The sequence below is a fragment of the Thalassophryne amazonica genome, chromosome 23, assembly GCF_902500255.1.
Source record: "Thalassophryne amazonica chromosome 23, fThaAma1.1, whole genome shotgun sequence".
Classification (NCBI taxonomy): Eukaryota; Metazoa; Chordata; class Actinopteri; order Batrachoidiformes; family Batrachoididae; genus Thalassophryne; species Thalassophryne amazonica.
The window spans coordinates 28,852,306-28,869,272 of record NC_047125.1 but is presented as its reverse complement, the minus strand read 5'-3'; the positions used below and the strand labels follow the sequence as shown (position 1 = coordinate 28,869,272).

Below are 16,967 nucleotides of genomic sequence, written 5' to 3'. Positions count from 1 at the left end.
AACCCAACAATTGAACACTGCACGCGCACCTATCTTGTGCTGTATGAATCTGTAGATTCTACGCACCCCCACACCCTTTGACACAAGGTCAAACCCTCTCTAATGATCTAAACAATTCTGGCTGGCCGTAACCTGACCCCAGATCAGTTGTGACGGACAGCAACTGCAGCTAAGATTGACGAGGAATGTCAAATCTGAAATTAGAGTCTGTCTTTAAGACTTGGATCTTTCCAGAAAATAGATGGCTCCTATTTCCCCGTCCTTGTCTGGTTTCGAGAAAGTCTCTGAGCCATTCTCCCCCTACCAGCATTGATGGTTGACAAAGTGCCACTGAGCAAGGCACACATCAAAACATCATAGTGCTAAATGGTAGGAAACTGGTTGTATACATTCAAAAACACAACAAAGAGAGAGTAACAGTTTATAATAAAGTTATGACAAACTAAGTCGCACTTTTCTTTGGAACTGGGAATTGAAATTGTAAACTTGACAAAATTCACATTTTTTTAGATTAAGAACTTTCATATTATACATCAACTTTGTTCCTTTTTCTTCAAACTGGACAACTGCCCAAACAACCAACAGCAGTAGATAGCATATAGCGACTAGCTTGGTGGCTAACTAGCTAGATTAGCAGAAGTAAACTAAAGGGAGTGACAACAAAAATGTTTTACGTTTGATCAGAATATATTTGTATGAAGCTTATGTATGAAAGTATGTGGGGTTTTTTTTTACCTAATGAAAAGCAGGAAATTAAACAATTATTAAACAAACAACTTTGGGTTGGACATAGCAAATCGTATGTCTTGAGCAAAAAAAAAAAAAAAGGATATAAAATTAGACTGTGTGTGTATGTGTCATTAACACACTTTTCCCCATGATAACTTGAACAAATTGTATCTGATTTTCACCAAATTTGAAATGGACATTCTCAACGAGTATATCTTTGAGGAACGGGGAGGATCCACTAGTCCTAGGCCCACTAGTCCTAGGGTCCACTGGTCCTAACCTCTTTATATTATTTAATGGTGTATATTACAACCTCTAACTGATTTTAAAGTTCACAAACAAATATAATACTTTCAAATAGCTAACAAATCAATCTATTTTGTTCAATTTACAAAAATGAGACATGAGTCTGACGTACACCATAGATCACCTTTAATTGTGCTGTTGTCTATAAATCTGTTGACTTGAAAATCACCAGATAATGATAATTCACCATAATTAAATGTTTTTTTTTTTTAATTGTCACACTTTTGTAACATTACTTAACCTACTCTAGAGCAACATACAGCCTACCATAAATGTAAAAGCAACTACAACAACCTGTCTTTAATACGAGGACTAGTGGACCCGAGGACTAGTGGAAAGTTCCCTCGAGGAACCGTAACAAAGCTGCTACATTAATTACAACAAATGTTTTTAAAAAAAAGTTGGCGTGGGTGAGGAACTACAATTGTCTGGATGCCTTGTTCCATTTGTAAGTTAAACTTTTCTACTGTATGTGTAAATATCCATTAAAACTAGGGGGATGTTTGATGACACTGTTCGCGGTACTGGAAAAAAAACTGATTTAAATCGGTCACTCTGACTCAAGTTACCCTCTGAGTCTCGGTTGACTGACAGCTTCCACATCATGTGACGTGGGTCTGCAGTTACCTCAGTGGCTCCCGTGGGACCACGTGTCCTCAGACAGACTGGTATAAATGATGCACCAGGGATGTGGAGCGCCAAGTAAACACTGCTGCTACATGTGTCAGAGTCATAAATCCCTGCAGTGTTGGCGGTTTAATGCACGTCGATATTTTTGACAATTTGATTGAAGGCACCACAAGGAGACTATCTTATGTTACTTCTTATTGTCCCACCTAAAATCTCAGTTCTAAAACAGTGTGAGATGCAAATAAAAGTTCTTTTTAGGTTGCAGTAGTTTCTGCACCATCAGAGGGAACCGTCGCCCTGGAGCAGGAACTAAAATGTGCCCAGAGAACCGAATCAGCAGAGTGAAAATAACCCCAGCTGGGTGTTGAAGGTATCGTCGAGGCCGTGGCGCTCAAACGAGCTGTTAGCACTCAGCAAAGCATCTGACAGGTGGTGATGAAAGTAAATCATCATTCTATCAAACTGCAGTACTGTGAAAAAGTCCAAAGGGATACGGGGTTTGATCTGGCCTTGGAGTCTTCACCGTGTACTAATAATGTATTTATAGCAGCAGCACAGAGACACAACTGCTCTTTGTATGTTTCAGTTGACACAACTAAGTCTGCGGTGTGGTGGTGACAAGTCCAGAACATTAAACTGGGCATAGCCAATTTAGATGACAAGGTAGCTTAAAAAAAGCTTTGCAAAGTCTGTAGCTGAAAATATCACACAGTAAACACTGAGGTGGCGAATTGTAAAAGACCACATTTTGATGTCTTATAGAAAACACCCATTTTTGTGCACGTTGCTTTAGGCTAAAAATAATGGACAAAACCTCGGTGGTATCACCTATAGATTTTCTGACAACTGATTTGAAACTGAAAGTGGTGGCGGACTCTCAATGTCGCCATCTTAACACTATCTATCTTCACTTAAATCTTGGCAGCAAAGTTAAGGGAAGTTAGATAGTGCTGGAAAATGACAAAAATGGATCTGTTAAAGTGGTCTTTGAACGCAATTGACACTATTTTTTTCTACAAGACATTTGGGGGCGGAGGACCCGACCTGTCCTGCCGGGATGCATGTGATGGGTTACGTGATGGACTCGTAGAGGAGATGGCAGGTCATGTGCCTTTACATGCTTTCTGTGGAGGACGTCGAAGATGTGTATATATTTGGCTTGGTGGTGACCGGCTTTCTGCTGTGTGGAGCGGGCATGGCGCTGGTTTACCGGAAAATCAAGAAAGTGGAGGCAGCTTTGATTGGGCCGTCCAGACTGCCCTACATGATTGATTCGATTGAGAAGGCAGTGGCTGCGCAGTCGGCGGGTGCTAACCGCACGCTGGAAAACATCTCGGGCAGGATTGCAGCTCTGGAAACCCGCTTTGACCGTCTGTAAAGACCACATTCTACATTCGGATGCATTGAGAGCCACTCTGTTCTTAGAACTGTGGAATCTTTCAGGCGTCTACTAATCTGGATATTCATCTGGCCTCCCCAAAACACAGCTGCACTCCAAGGCCGCTGTGATAAAAAACCTCCTGAAGAAGATCAACACTTAAGCCTCGCTCCCTGGTCATCCCCCTCCCCTCAGCTTCTCCAGCTCTGACGTTGACTGTGGACAGTGGACTGCTCAGGGCTGAGCCCCTCCCCCTCCAGGATTGTCGGACAAGGCCGTTGACGGCGCCTAATAGGCTGCCTCCGGAGTGTTCTGATAAACTGGACCTTCAAATCTCGGTTGTCGTCCTGCGTCTTTGTTTGTCTGTGTGATTACTGTTTTTCTGTGCTGATGGGGGGTTTTTTCCTCACTGCTGCTGTGTAACACAGCGGCTATGAGGGTTTTTTTTTTCCTCCTTTTTCCCTCGTGTGTGCTTTTTTTAATATGTGTTTAGGTACCGGGCCGGCCTATGTGTGTTGTGTGTCGTTTGTTATGGGTCGGTCTTGGTTTGCTCAGCCCTGCTGTTGACCAAGGCAGGGATGTACATCTGGAGCTGGTCCCCAGGCGCCTAATGGCGACTTCTGCTCCTACTGGCAATTAGGATGGGTTAAATGCAGTAGACACATTTCATTGTGCAGGGAACATGTTCTTTTGTGCATATGACAATACAATTCTTTTGAATCCTTTGAAGACCAGCAGGAATTGGAAAGAATGAATGAAGGCAGAACACGCCCGCCGATCTCAGTTACCAAGCTAGGTAACCAGAGTTTGGGTGAATGATTTGGTGGACTGGGCGGTGTAAGGGGTAGCTGAATAATTTTCGGACTATCAGTGTAGCCAACAAAGCAGAGCTATAAATATCTACTAAGTAGCGCTAATGCTGCTAACATATAAATTAAATAATGTTCAACTTCCTCTTCTCAAAAATAATGGACAGACTTCTTAGATGGTCTGTTAGTACAGTTAACTGCCCAGCAAGCCATATTATCTTAGATATTTCTAATAAAACGCTCAGAATGACGCTAGCGGGCTGCTAAAATTTTCAACCTGTACAACCAGAACCGTAAAATAGAAAACATTTTTTTTTCTTATCTTTCTTAGTCTCACTGGGTAGAACTCTTACCAATAAATGTGGAAGGTTTATGCAAATAAGGGGAGATTTTACAGAAAGGGTGGATCTGAAATTAAAACAATATTCAAAGTAGATCATCTTGACTTATCGCACCATGTGTCCTGCAGTAGATCTTTTATTAGCATTGACAGACACTTTGTTGGTAGAAACACGGACACTTTAATACCTGTAAAACCTCTTAAGTGTTGGCACAGACGCTGGAACAGACCTGAAGTGTCTGATGCAAAATCTTGGGAGCATTTTCACCGTGACCTCACAGGGAGCCGGAATGAGAGAGGCAGCGTCATCTGAGAGTGGAGCTACAGAATGTAGCATGAAATGAATGTGTGTGCAAGCAGAGTTCATATTACATCATCACGCTTCAGATTAATTTACAGCTGAAGAGATTTTCATCACCGTCGACTTATATGTCTCACATACATAGTATACACGGGTTCACATCGTCAATTCTTGTTGCTCTTGAAGACCACTTCACTCAAGAGGCTAACGCCGCATTAGCACTATTGATGATTATATATAATCACAAATGGTGTGCTTTTATTTATATATATATATATATATATATAAAAATAAAATTTAATATTTTTTGGGAGGGGCTGTTTTTTGCTGACCGTGAGTGACATTCTGTATTGACAGTATCAACTTTGAACAATGAGTCAGCATGATTTCCTGTGTTAGCGCAAACTGTGACCCAAATGACAAAGAAGCCATAACACTGACATAGTTTATCTCTCGTCTGTGGTTTTTTGAGGTCCTGTATTATGACATCCTGTATGCAGCGATCAATTTAAAGAGGGTGATTCTGGTAACCAGCGGGATGTTTGACCCAGAAACTGGCGTCCCAACTAGACAAGCTAGCGTTGCCCAAATCAAAGTGACAAGTGAATCAATCTTCTCGAATGTGCGGAACTAAAACAATCAGAGCGAGGCACTCGAGGTGTAGATTTCCACCAAGAATCAACAACTAGTCACGTCTGCATATTTGTTTGAAGCCTTGCAAACTGAGTGGAGCTAGACACTTGGTTATAAATAGGGTTGGGACAACTAATGAAAATCATTAGTCGACTAGTCGGATACCATTAGTCGTCAACTAGTTGATGTCTAAATCTGACACTGAATGAATAAAGTCAATTTCCAATCTTCATGGTGAAACTCAAATGTGATATTTTTAACAAATATAAACACAAAATCACAAATACAACAGCATTAGCATGAAGACAATGCCTGCATTGATTTACTCGGCATACCTGTTTGAGGAGCTAAATGAACTTAATAAATGGCTTTCGACTAGTCGAGTAGTCGGATGTTAGCTAGTCACAGTCGACTATTATGACTACTCGTCCCATCCCTAGTTACAAGTGACTTTTTGAGTGGCCTGTTGTGATGTCTGTCACAAAGTAACAAAACACAAATACCTAATTTTGCAACTGCAAGGTTAAGCTAGTTCAAAGTAGCAATGGGACAGCAGCTTCGCAGGAACCCTCCATTGAGCATGCTCCATGCTAAGTAGCCAAGTTAGCTTAGAAAGTTTTTCTTGTACCTAGACTAGGATAGATACACCACTTTTGAGTTGCCACCTAGATAGCTAATTACCAGTTGCATAGAGAATGTATTTGTATTATCTAGGTTTGCTTTAGCACTGACTGATATAGCATAGCATAGCAGAATTTCTTGAGGCAAGGCTAGCCAGTATGAAAGCCGCCACCATTTTGGGTGTTGTTTGCTTCAGTTCAGGACATCTTTTGATTGGTCAATGGCTCCACAGTCAATGCCAATTTATGCGTTCATTTCAATTTAATTTCAGTTTATTTTACTGATATAGCGCCAAATCACAACAACACTGCCTCAAGATGATTCACACGAGTATGAAGATGAGCTCAACAGTAAGAAACTGAGGGTTACTGAAGCTAATCTACTGCCTGATTGGGGAAATCTGGTGGAATACATGTAGTTCTATGGCTTTGAAATGTGTTTCACATTTTCATATTCATAAATACACGTGACCGTAGTATTAAACTGGTAACTTTCAGCAGGTGGGTTGAGGTACGGTGATGAGGAAAGGCACCCGGTGACTTGCTTGAACGTGGTGTGTAAGATAGAAAGTGACTGGAAAAGCAGCAGCTGCACTTTAATATCCACCTGCTGCTTCTCACGTACAGACACACAATCCTGACATTCCCAGAACTGAAGCCTGTTAAAGCATTTACGACGCGTTCAGTCATATGACGAAAGTGCACGCTACTTAAGAGTGAATGAATGAATGAAGAAAGCTTTGGATGCACATTTAACACACATTTTCAATGAATGCACAGCTACAACAGTGAATGAATATGTGGCTGCAAGAGTGGGTGAGTGAGTGAGCTGATCTCTGAATGCAGGAATATCTGCAGGAAAGAAGGGATGCAAGAGTGACAGAAAATGAATGAATTAATTTAAAAAAGTATAACAGAGTGAAATATGTGGCTGCATGAGTGAGTTAATGATTAAATGCAGATGAATGAGTCAGTGGATAAAAAAAAGGAATGAGTGAGTGAGTGAGTAGCTGCCCAAGTAAGAGAGAATGAGCCAAGAGTGACTCAATGAATGATTTACAAAATGTGAGAATGAAAGAAACATGCATGAGCAAGTGAGTGAGTGGCTGCATGAGTGAGAGTCAACTAAATGCAAGAAGCCAAGAGTGAGTCAATGAATGACAGAGGAATGAAAAAAAAGAGTTTAGAAAATTGAAGAATTAAAGAAACATGAAAGCAGCAGTGAATGAGTGAATGGCTGACTGGGTTAGTTTTGTCTAAAAATGATGGCCAAAAGAACAAGAAGCGTAAAAGACAAGAGTGAGTCAATGAATGAGAAATTAAAATAATAGAAAAAAATTATCTGCAGCTGAGTGAATGATTATGGCTGCATGAACACAAATGATTGCAGGAAGGAAGGAACACAGGAAAGAAAATGTACACTGTAAACGTGAATGATCAAATTATTTAAAAAGATTAAGTAGTGTAAACTCAGTTTTAAGAAAATGTTTTATTTACTTAAATATTTAGAGTTTGTGTAACATGATCTTGCTTTTTGAGTAAATGAAACTCAGAATGTTTGACTGACTTGAACTAATTGTATATGAAGTAAGCAAAACTTCAAAGCGTAACTTATGATCAACTTAAAAGAATTAAGTAATTATATATGAAAATATTTGACTTGATTGAATGAACACTTAGTGGTTAATTTGTTTGGTTTCGGTGCAGAAAGTTCCCGGTTCAAACCCCACCCCTGCCACGTTTCTCTGTGGAATTTTGCTAGGAAGGGCATCTGGTGTAAAACTTGTGCCAAATCAACATGCAGATCTGCTGTGGTGACCCTGAGGGGAAAAACAAGGGAGCAGCCAAAGAGTCTTACTTTTATTTGATGAACACTTTAATTGTAATCATGAGGTTCTGGGAACAATTGACTTTTAAGTTAACTCAAAAATTTTGTGGCAATTGAATGCCTCAATATTACTGAGCTCTGGTGACTTGTTCAGGTTTACAGTGTGGGTCAATGAATGAGTTAACTAATTTAATTATGAAAGGAAAACAAGAATGAAAGAAAAAGGAGAGAATGAGTGTGAGTGAATGACATGACTGCATGAACGGCTGAAAATTGAAGAATGAGTGAAAGTCTGCACGAATGAATATATGACCTGAGTGAACAGAAAAAGGAAGAATTAAGTTAAGACTGGCTCCAAATGAGTGAGAGATGAATAAGAATATATGAATGAATCAATGTTTTTCTGTCACTATAAATTACTGGTTTTAATCTGCAGAGTGTAAAAGCATAAAAAAACAGGAGTTTGTACAAACATTTCTGCACTGCTTCATTTAACTTGAGGGTTTTTTTTTCTCCCCTCTTTTACAAACACACAAACAAATTCATGCTCTCACCAGTTTGCAGGACTGACTGAGTCGGTGGGTTTTTGAGTCTTTGGGGGACGGGTGCCTGCAGAGCTCCACCGCTCAGAACTCTGCGCCTTTTTTCCTCCCCTCATGGCCCAAAACACATCAGTGCACCTAAATACACACGACACACTTGAAAAAAAAATAAATAAATTTGGAATTGACCTACGTTCTACTGATTCCCCCCCCCCACACTTCTTTAGTGACTTTCCAGGTTGGAGTCACAGTTCCCAACTGGAAGAAAAAAAAAAAAACTCTCCCATTTGGAATGTCTTTACTGTTCCTCTGATATCACCCAAAAAATTCCTGACAGTTCAGGAAACAATCCACCATCCGTCTGACTGCAATCAAATTCAAGCTTTCCACAGAGATTAAAAATATAAAAATACTCCAGTAAAAAGAAAAACATCAATTAAGGCTCTGTAAATCTTCCCAGCTTTGACACTGTAGTAGTACTCCAACTTTCCCAAATTTAGGAAGTTCAGATGTGACAGAAATGGGACACGAGGATTCTGCTGTGAGAAATTCTCAGAAGCTTAAGACATTAGCTGCTCAGAAGGCTCTGAGCTGCAAGTGTTTTAAAAAGCATATCAGGAGGATCAGAGCACCCAGAGACCTACGCCCACGACTCTGAGCCAGCAGCACGGTGGAGGGGGGGCGAGAGGTAACGCTGACTGCAGCCTTTTAGAAGGAGTCCCGTCCAACACACTGGAGCACGTACTGACATTAAAGCATAAAGTTGAGAGTAAAGGTCTTGAACTGTGATACATGTTGAGCGATGGCATCAACAGTCCATTTTTTCTCAATGTTCTTCAATTTCTTTAACATTTCAAAATAGGTTTTATTTTTATCTCAACCTTGAACTTATATCACAAGTGTGTGTGTATTATATATATATATATATATAGGGTGCCTCAAAAAATTTTACCCAAAGGTATTTTGACAGCACAGAAAAACCAGTCAATATTATCAAACATTTTCTGCATGCCCATGTGGCCGAAGCATTTAATTTTTCTCCCCCATTGCACAGTTTTTAGTTCAGTTTTTCCTTTTTGATGTTTTAAACCTTTATCTTTTACACCACAAGATCAATGTAACCTCCTCGTCCGAAGTTTCCTAAAAACAAATCATCAGTCTTCAGTTTTCCGGAAAACCACATAGCAAATTCAAGTCTCCCTGCCATTTGCTGGGGAGTTAGTTTGCACTGAGACTGAATTTTGTGTGGAAAGAGATGCAAGTCAGCCCTTAGGATGTGTTGCACAGAACTCATTGATTTTTGTTCTCTGAATTAGGGTCAACTGTGGCATTTTCCCTGGACTTTAACACCCTACCACCCCCTACAAACCTTCTTGTATCCATCACAATTTGGGACCCCCTCCCGCTCCCCAAAAAAGAACAAAAAACATTTTTACTTGTAAAATTCATCCAAGGATGACAACTTTTACATGTTATTAAACATTCTGATTATGGAAAAGTGGTTTGTTTGCATTCATTTCTGAACTAATTTTTATATCGGTATAATTTTTATAAATTCAGGGGTGTCTAAAATTTTGACCAACAGGCCCGTAGATATTTGTGCTGGATCTCATTTCGAATTTGTGCAACAACTATGCTGCTTTTTTTTTTTTTAAATCCTGTAATGGGAGACTGCTGACCTCATGTGGTGCTTCAAGAGCATTACAGAAAATTAAGCAGGGGAAACAAAAAAGGATAAGAATTACAACACCTCTATTATACAATTAATAATAAAAAAAACCCCTAACAATTCACAATTTAGAACACAATTTTGCACGTTGCCATACTTTTGTATTGTGGTAATATACATTACCACAACTTAAATATTTAATAATGGGTGAAACAAAACTCAACCTGTTATAATCAAATATTTTACAAACAAATCAAAAACTTAAATATGGGTTTTAATTAAAAGCTAAATTTAAAGTTAATATATTACGTACACACATTTACAGTAAACTGTAAATGTTGACTCAAAGAACAAAAATAACTAATAAGCAAAAATAAAGATTTGAGTCGAACTTGTTAAAATTATGACTTTGTTTTAAATATACAAAAAATAACCCACCAGTTAAACAGTGACAAAGACTTAAGAGCTGTAGTACATCAGAACAATGTAGTGCAACACGTTTCACAGTCAGCAGGTACGTACATCAACCAGCCACCAGGAGGAAACAACAGCTCTGATCATTACATAATATTTACACCTACACAGAGAAGCGCCGTCACACGTTAGTAGCGTGTGTTCAGATCCACTCAAATCCCTGTACTAAGAAAACTGCAAGTTGATCAAAAATATTTAGCTGGCAAAATATTAAATCCTTGAATATGTTGTGCTGTTTTCCTCTACTGTCATTGATCCACTCTGGAAAATCTTTACTGGAATCTAACAAGCGCTTTAGTGCTACTATAACGCTGCAGAGTACTGCAACCCGCTGTAGGTGGAATTAACATTCCAAGTCTAGTTTGTTGTGTCCTAATCAAAACATGGTCTCTTTAGAAAACAGCAGCCGGCCAAATCGGGTTTCTTTTTGAGAGTCTACAGACATATTTTTTTGCATGACTACAGTACCAACTGGTCGTGTTTTTATTTCTAAATGAGATGCCTCAAAAAATAGTTTTGCAAGATCTTTGTTATATTTGGTATAAAGCTCAAGTCTCGTTGCTAGAAACCCAGATGTAGATCCTAGAAAACAAAAATTTGACCTGAAAGCTAGGCAGATATTAACTTCTACTACAGTGGGGAAATCTCAAAAAAACAATATGCGTCTGTTTTTATTCATTTTTACTGCACCATTAATTTGAATTTGTATATTTTTTAAATTATTGAATCCCTGTTTTACAGTCATTGTCTTGTAGAACTTTCTTACATTTCTACAGCAGTTTATAACTGGTTTCTGAAAGTATTATGATTAACTGGATTAATATTGTTGAATTCTGTGACTTGGAATTTCCAGTGGAATCACCGCCGTTGCATTGTTCCCTGTCTTGTCGTTTTTCCAAGTACAGAAGGGTGCAGGGTATGGTTTGGTTTATGGGAACATAAATGAGCAGCTTTCAGTTTAAAACTAAACACACCAATAAATACCACAAATGATCTGAATGCTAATGAAATAATAGAAGAATTAACTCAACGCTTTAGTTTCACTTCATGTTCAAACTGAAGTCGATCAGCTTATATATGGAACAAATATACATTATAAATATTTGTTCCTATTTCCCCGATTCTTTCTTCACCATTGATAAATAACGCTTTACGCACACTCATTAACTAATGTACCATCACAACCTGCACAGAATCTGATTTTGCATTCTGTCTTAATTTTGTTTTAGGAAACTTCATTATTTTTGGGGTAGAATTAAATAAAACATTTAAGACAACAAACATGTAAATACCAGTTAGTAACAGCAGTAAGCTTTATCAACAATGCCCTTCATTAAGCAAAAACTATAATTATTCACTGCTGACTTTATCCAGCTGATTTACCTTCATCCCCCTTTTCTCAGTCCTGTTTAAAGGTTTAGTTATTACAGTTGAGCCCCGTTAAATCGTGAGATTTGGGGTCCACAAAATCAGACTGCGAGTTATCTGAAACCACAAGTTAATAAAAAAAAAACCCTTAAAATCAGCTTACCTTGCCATATTATAATAGTTTCCACCATTTGAATTGTGATTCCTTCCTAGATGGTGATGATTTCATCATCTGGTTTGGGATTGTTTTTTTCCTCGTCCAGCTGTAGGCTAGCGATGAGGGCTTCATCAGTGCGGAAGATTCCTAAGGATTCATAAGTTTGTGGATGTGACTCTTTAGACCCTTACAGCTGGTTCCAATTGGGCCTGAATTTATACACGCACCTGCCCTCATCGCTGACCTGCAGCAGCCAGAGGAGGAAGAAAACATCATCATCTGCACTGACAATCCCTCCCAAAAATGGTCAAATCAAAATGGACAGCGTCCACAACTTGACCACGAGTAAATCTGAATCATGACTTATGCGTGTGAGTTAACGGGGCTCCCCTGTATTGTCTTTAATTACTGTTAGCACTCATTTCTGTCCCCGTGACCTGATCCGGGATAAGCGGTTGAAGATGAGTGAGTGAGCGTTCATGTTGGTGATAAATCCAGTTTGTATCAAATATTTCATTATTTGATAGATAGTTTTTACACTCCTTTGTATCCAATGTTCCCGTCATCCCTTTTTTTTTTTTTTTTTTTTTTAGACACATTGCTCAGTGAATTTTATCTTTCACTACCTGTGCCACAACCTTCTATAAAAATTTGATTTCTCATCATCCTGGTCCCCACCCGGGTTAGTCCGTCACTCTGGGTCTCTACGTGATGTTGGACATGGGGTCACTGATTTTCAGACACATCCAGTAGATGGTTCTTGCCACACTCAAGAGAACGAGCAGAATCAGGACCACCCATGACACGTAGATCCCCTTCAGGTCCAGGGCTGGTTTCCACGTACCAACCTGGACACAGACACAAAACGTGACATCGCACTTTACTTTTCTCTGGCTTCATACGCAGGGTCGATGTACTTTATGGGACACTGATTTGTCTGATTCTGACTGCTCCAAGTCAGCAAAATAAAACCAAAACCAATCAAAGACTGACATGTACACACACATGCTTCACACAGACACATACCATCAGTCCTGCAGTGCAGCCGACAAGGACTAAGAAGAGCATGAAACACAGCAAGCCCCGCCTCCTGGGGTACTCCCAACCAATCGATGAGCTGTAAGTTAAAACCATAAAGACACAATGAAACAAGTCCTTTTCAGGATTATTTTTGTTCCCAATATTAAGACCAGAGAGAAGCTGATTACATTTTTTATGCATGTGCACAAAATCAGAGAGAATCATGAAGGTACGTACACCCTCCGGCAGTGTGGACATCGGGCCAAAGTCCGATTTGAAATCTCTGTCCACTGAGGTGAGAAAGAACCAGTGTGTGTGTGTGAGAATTCAATACAACACAGACCAGTACAGTAGCAGAAACCTCTTCTTTGACATGTCAACCGTAAATGAATAGTTTATGAGCCCGGATTGACTATTTGTGTTTCCTACCAGGAAAGTACTGGAGCAGTGTCCACACATGACTCTGAGGCCGACCGGCTGGTGCTGCGGTTCGGAATTGTCCCTGCCAATGTGAACTGGACCAAGGTTGATGATGCGTTTACTGGAAACAAAGAAACGTGATATTAAATATGTAAAAGTTAAAAATAATGCGCCGTAAATGTAATTACATAAAACAGTATACATGCAGTCACATTACGAAAAAGACCGTAACAAAGGTTTATTTTATCTGTTCAGATCTGCCTGTGTACAGTTGTCTGTCTGTCCTTCCAGAGCTAAATCTCAGAAAATTTTATTCACATCGGGTCTGATGTGCCTCTGCTAATTTTATGAATACAGATCTTAATTTTTTGAGCTCTTATGCAAAGGTTTCAGAGACCATGTGGTAGATTTCCATCATGTTTTTGGTAGTTTTGTTCCACTACTTCATCCTCAGAAAAATGACTCACATTAAGAAAGTTTAAATAACCTTGGCGTGAACAACATACAGCAAAGACTAATCCAATTTTTGACATTTTTGAGCTCTGTGGATCTTATTTTGGGTTAAAGTTATACTCACCCTGGGTTCTTTGTAGGTTGGTGTTTCTCTATGTTTGTAGGTGTGGCCCTGTCACTTGGTGTTCCTCACAGCTGTGCCACATCACAATCACCACACGTTTCTCGGTCTCCTCATTACATGCCACAATTTAAGTTCATCACTGTCACCCCTTCGGTTGCTGGAGTATTTTGGCTCCTGTATTTTCTTTCCTGTATCCTAGTATATTTCCTCATCTGCTCCTGGACTCCTTATTCCTGCCTTTGACTGTTGGACTCCTCCCTGTTTTTTTGGACTGGATTGTTTGGTAAAATAAATATTTTCTGTGCACCCTGTCTGCATTCTGGGTTCAGTGCATACAAATCCTGACACATGCAAGCTTCCTGAAAACTTGTCTCACCAGTACGGTCTAGGACAGGCGATCCTTTGTGATGTGACTTTACAGATCAGCAGACAGTTGCATGGACACCGGACATACTTCTTCCCAACAGGAGCGTTCTTTATTGGCTGCGAAGAGACAAAACAAACACTGCACTAATTTTTTGTCTTCTCCTTTCAGCTGTTCCCATTAGGGGGTGCTACAGCAGGCCATCTGTCTCCATGTCACCTTGTCCTCATCAACATCCTCTGACGACCTGCATGCCATCTCCCACATCTATAAACCTCCCCCTTCTCCTCCTGCCCCGAGGCTCCATCCTCACCATACTTCTCTATATACCCCATGACCATCCTCTGCACGTGCACAAACTGCCTGTACTCTCTTCTTTACCTCTCCGACACACTCTCCAGTTTCCTTGGACTCTATTTATCTGTATAAGAAGAAATACTTGCTTCATGTTCTGACACTGTGTGTTGGAATTGGCCTCATGTGACTCACCGTCGCTTCATTGCAGATGCCGCACTTCACCACATGCTGGTGCATCTTGCCCTCCACCGAGATGGCGCTCTGACAGACCCGACAACTGATAATGGGGGCGCTGCTGCTATCCGGGCTGCCCTGTGGGGAGTAAGGGGGCGGAGGCTCACCAGGTACTGCTGAGCTAGGGAACGGGGCCTGAGCTTTGCAGGGACAATAAGGAGAAAACCGTTTTAGGTAAACAGTGAAAAGTATCAGTCACTATTGCTAACTTATCAAATATGACTAATGATGTAAATGTCAGCACAGTCATTCTGACTACCGTCTGTCCTGCTGACTTCAATGTGGGACTGAAAACATCTGGGCTTCACTAGTTTAAATCGTTAAAATCAAAATGCCAAACTGATTCCAGCTTGTGACATAAGAAGCTGCACATTTCTCACTGCACTCAGAAGACTCAGAAATCACTCTTTTTTTAATAAATTCTTATTGTATTACACCGGAAGCACCCACAATGCCCAATGCCCATGGACAGCAAAAATAAAGTTGTGTGGTGTGTTTTTTTTGGGGGGGGGGGGTTTGGGGGGGGGGGGGGGTGTTGCGCAGAGACGATTTAAAATTTACCGTACATCATCTGTTAAATGAGACTCACTTAGCTCAAGCACAATTTCAGGACAATATTCACAATGTGTGCAGATATTCACTGAATGTGGCTGGAAATTTTACTTTTGCTGTATTTTGTTGTTTTACAGAAAACGGTATGGAGGCCCCACAATCTCAAGATGGTATTTTTTTTTATCTTGTGGGAACAAGCAGTTATCTTACGGAACACGATTTATTGTCTCAGGCAAACAAGTGGATTATGTTGTGAAAAATATATTGGTGTGTGTGTGTGTGTGTGTGTGCGTGCGCATGCAATCTTATGGTTATCTTGTGTTAACATGTTATCGTGTAGCAACAATTAACTATGTTATTAGCTATTAGAAAAATTTTATATCAAGCACACAAGAGCTTACCTTGTGGGAACAAGTATTTATCTGACAGCACAGGATTTCTCATGGGAACAAGATAATTATCTTGCGTGGAGGGGAAAAAAATTGCTTTGTGTTCACAACTTATGTTAAAGTTATGTTGCATTAACATATTGTCTTATACCCACAAGTGAATTATCTTGTCACAAGTAACTTGCTATGTTATTAGCTTATGGTAAGTTTTTATCTCATACACATTTGATAATTATCTTGTAACAAGCAACTGTCCTACCACAAGTTTTTAATTTTGTGCACATCGTTTAATTACCTTGTTGCACGCACGTTTATCTTAGTATGTCTTTTGGGAACAATTAATTTTGTAGAGAAGTTTTATCTCTTGGATTAAGTTACGTTATGAACAAGTTAATTATCTCGTGTAAACACGTTATTGTCTCAGGCATACTACGAGATTTTAAAAATAACAGTTTAGGACTATTTAGGGAATAATTATGAACAAACATATTACCTGCAGTCTTTTATTTGCATGAACCGTGTGTGTAAAATGAGTTACTGTGGGTTGAAAGCCTTAAACAACTCGATAAGGTTTCATTGTTTGTAGCTAAATGCTAGTTAGCCGTCAAACTGAAACTAGCTGATATCTCTCTGTAGACCGGCAGAATAAACACGTTTTCTGGAAGGTTTTAAAAGCCCTTTTATTTGTCAGTGTTTTGCTGGCCACATACTGTGGAGGGTTGGCTGATATCCATTCGAGCGGTCGCCGGGAGAGAAGCCGTTGGCGGCGTCGTGCTGCTCGGACAGCAGCGGTGATCGCTCCCCGTCAGCCATGACGACCCGCCACCGGACCCGAGCCTTCGGACGGCGGCCTCAGCACCACTCTGCTGTCAGCGAGTCTTCTAATCTTCTGGAAGAGTCGCAGAGGAGACTGCTGATCCACAAGACAGACAGACGACGAAAAGTGGAAGAGAAACAACACAAATGTCATATGACTGTGAGCTGAGTCACCGTCTGTGATTGACAGCGCGCTTAACCAATGAGCGACTTCGATGGGAAACCATTACCAATCATCGTACTTTACTGTAAATATGTATATATCTTAATATATTTACAAATATTTCTCTGAGATTGTTTTTATGCTCATCCAAGAGGTTTCAACTGTTAGCTTTTCTCAGACTGGATCGTGAGCAACCTCTAGTGGTTTGCGAGTATATTGGTAAAATATCTAATTTTATACTTCAAAGTCTAATTGGTACGCAGAACTACTGTTTTTAGATATTTGGTGGGTTAGGTGGTTAGCAAGATTTTTTTTTTTATTGGTTAAGTGTGTCCCTAGAGTGAATAAAAC

At 39.9% G+C, this 16,967-nt stretch overlaps 1 protein-coding gene across 1 annotated transcript; it reads right to left on the bottom strand.

Moving 5' to 3' along the window:
- Nucleotides 1-10,177: 10,177 nt before the first annotated feature.
- LOC117505104 (type I phosphatidylinositol 4,5-bisphosphate 4-phosphatase-B-like) lies at nt 10,178-16,604 on the bottom strand. Its single transcript, XM_034164632.1, has 7 exons — nt 16,348-16,604; nt 14,655-14,836; nt 14,178-14,284; nt 13,234-13,345; nt 13,042-13,094; nt 12,811-12,901; nt 10,178-12,632 (listed from the first exon to the last, which is right to left on the bottom strand). Exons 1-7 carry the CDS (start codon nt 16,448-16,450, stop codon nt 12,489-12,491), a joined length of 792 nt encoding a protein of 263 aa, XP_034020523.1. The 5' UTR covers nt 16,451-16,604; the 3' UTR covers nt 10,178-12,488.
- Between the last annotated feature and the right edge of the window lie 363 nt (nt 16,605-16,967).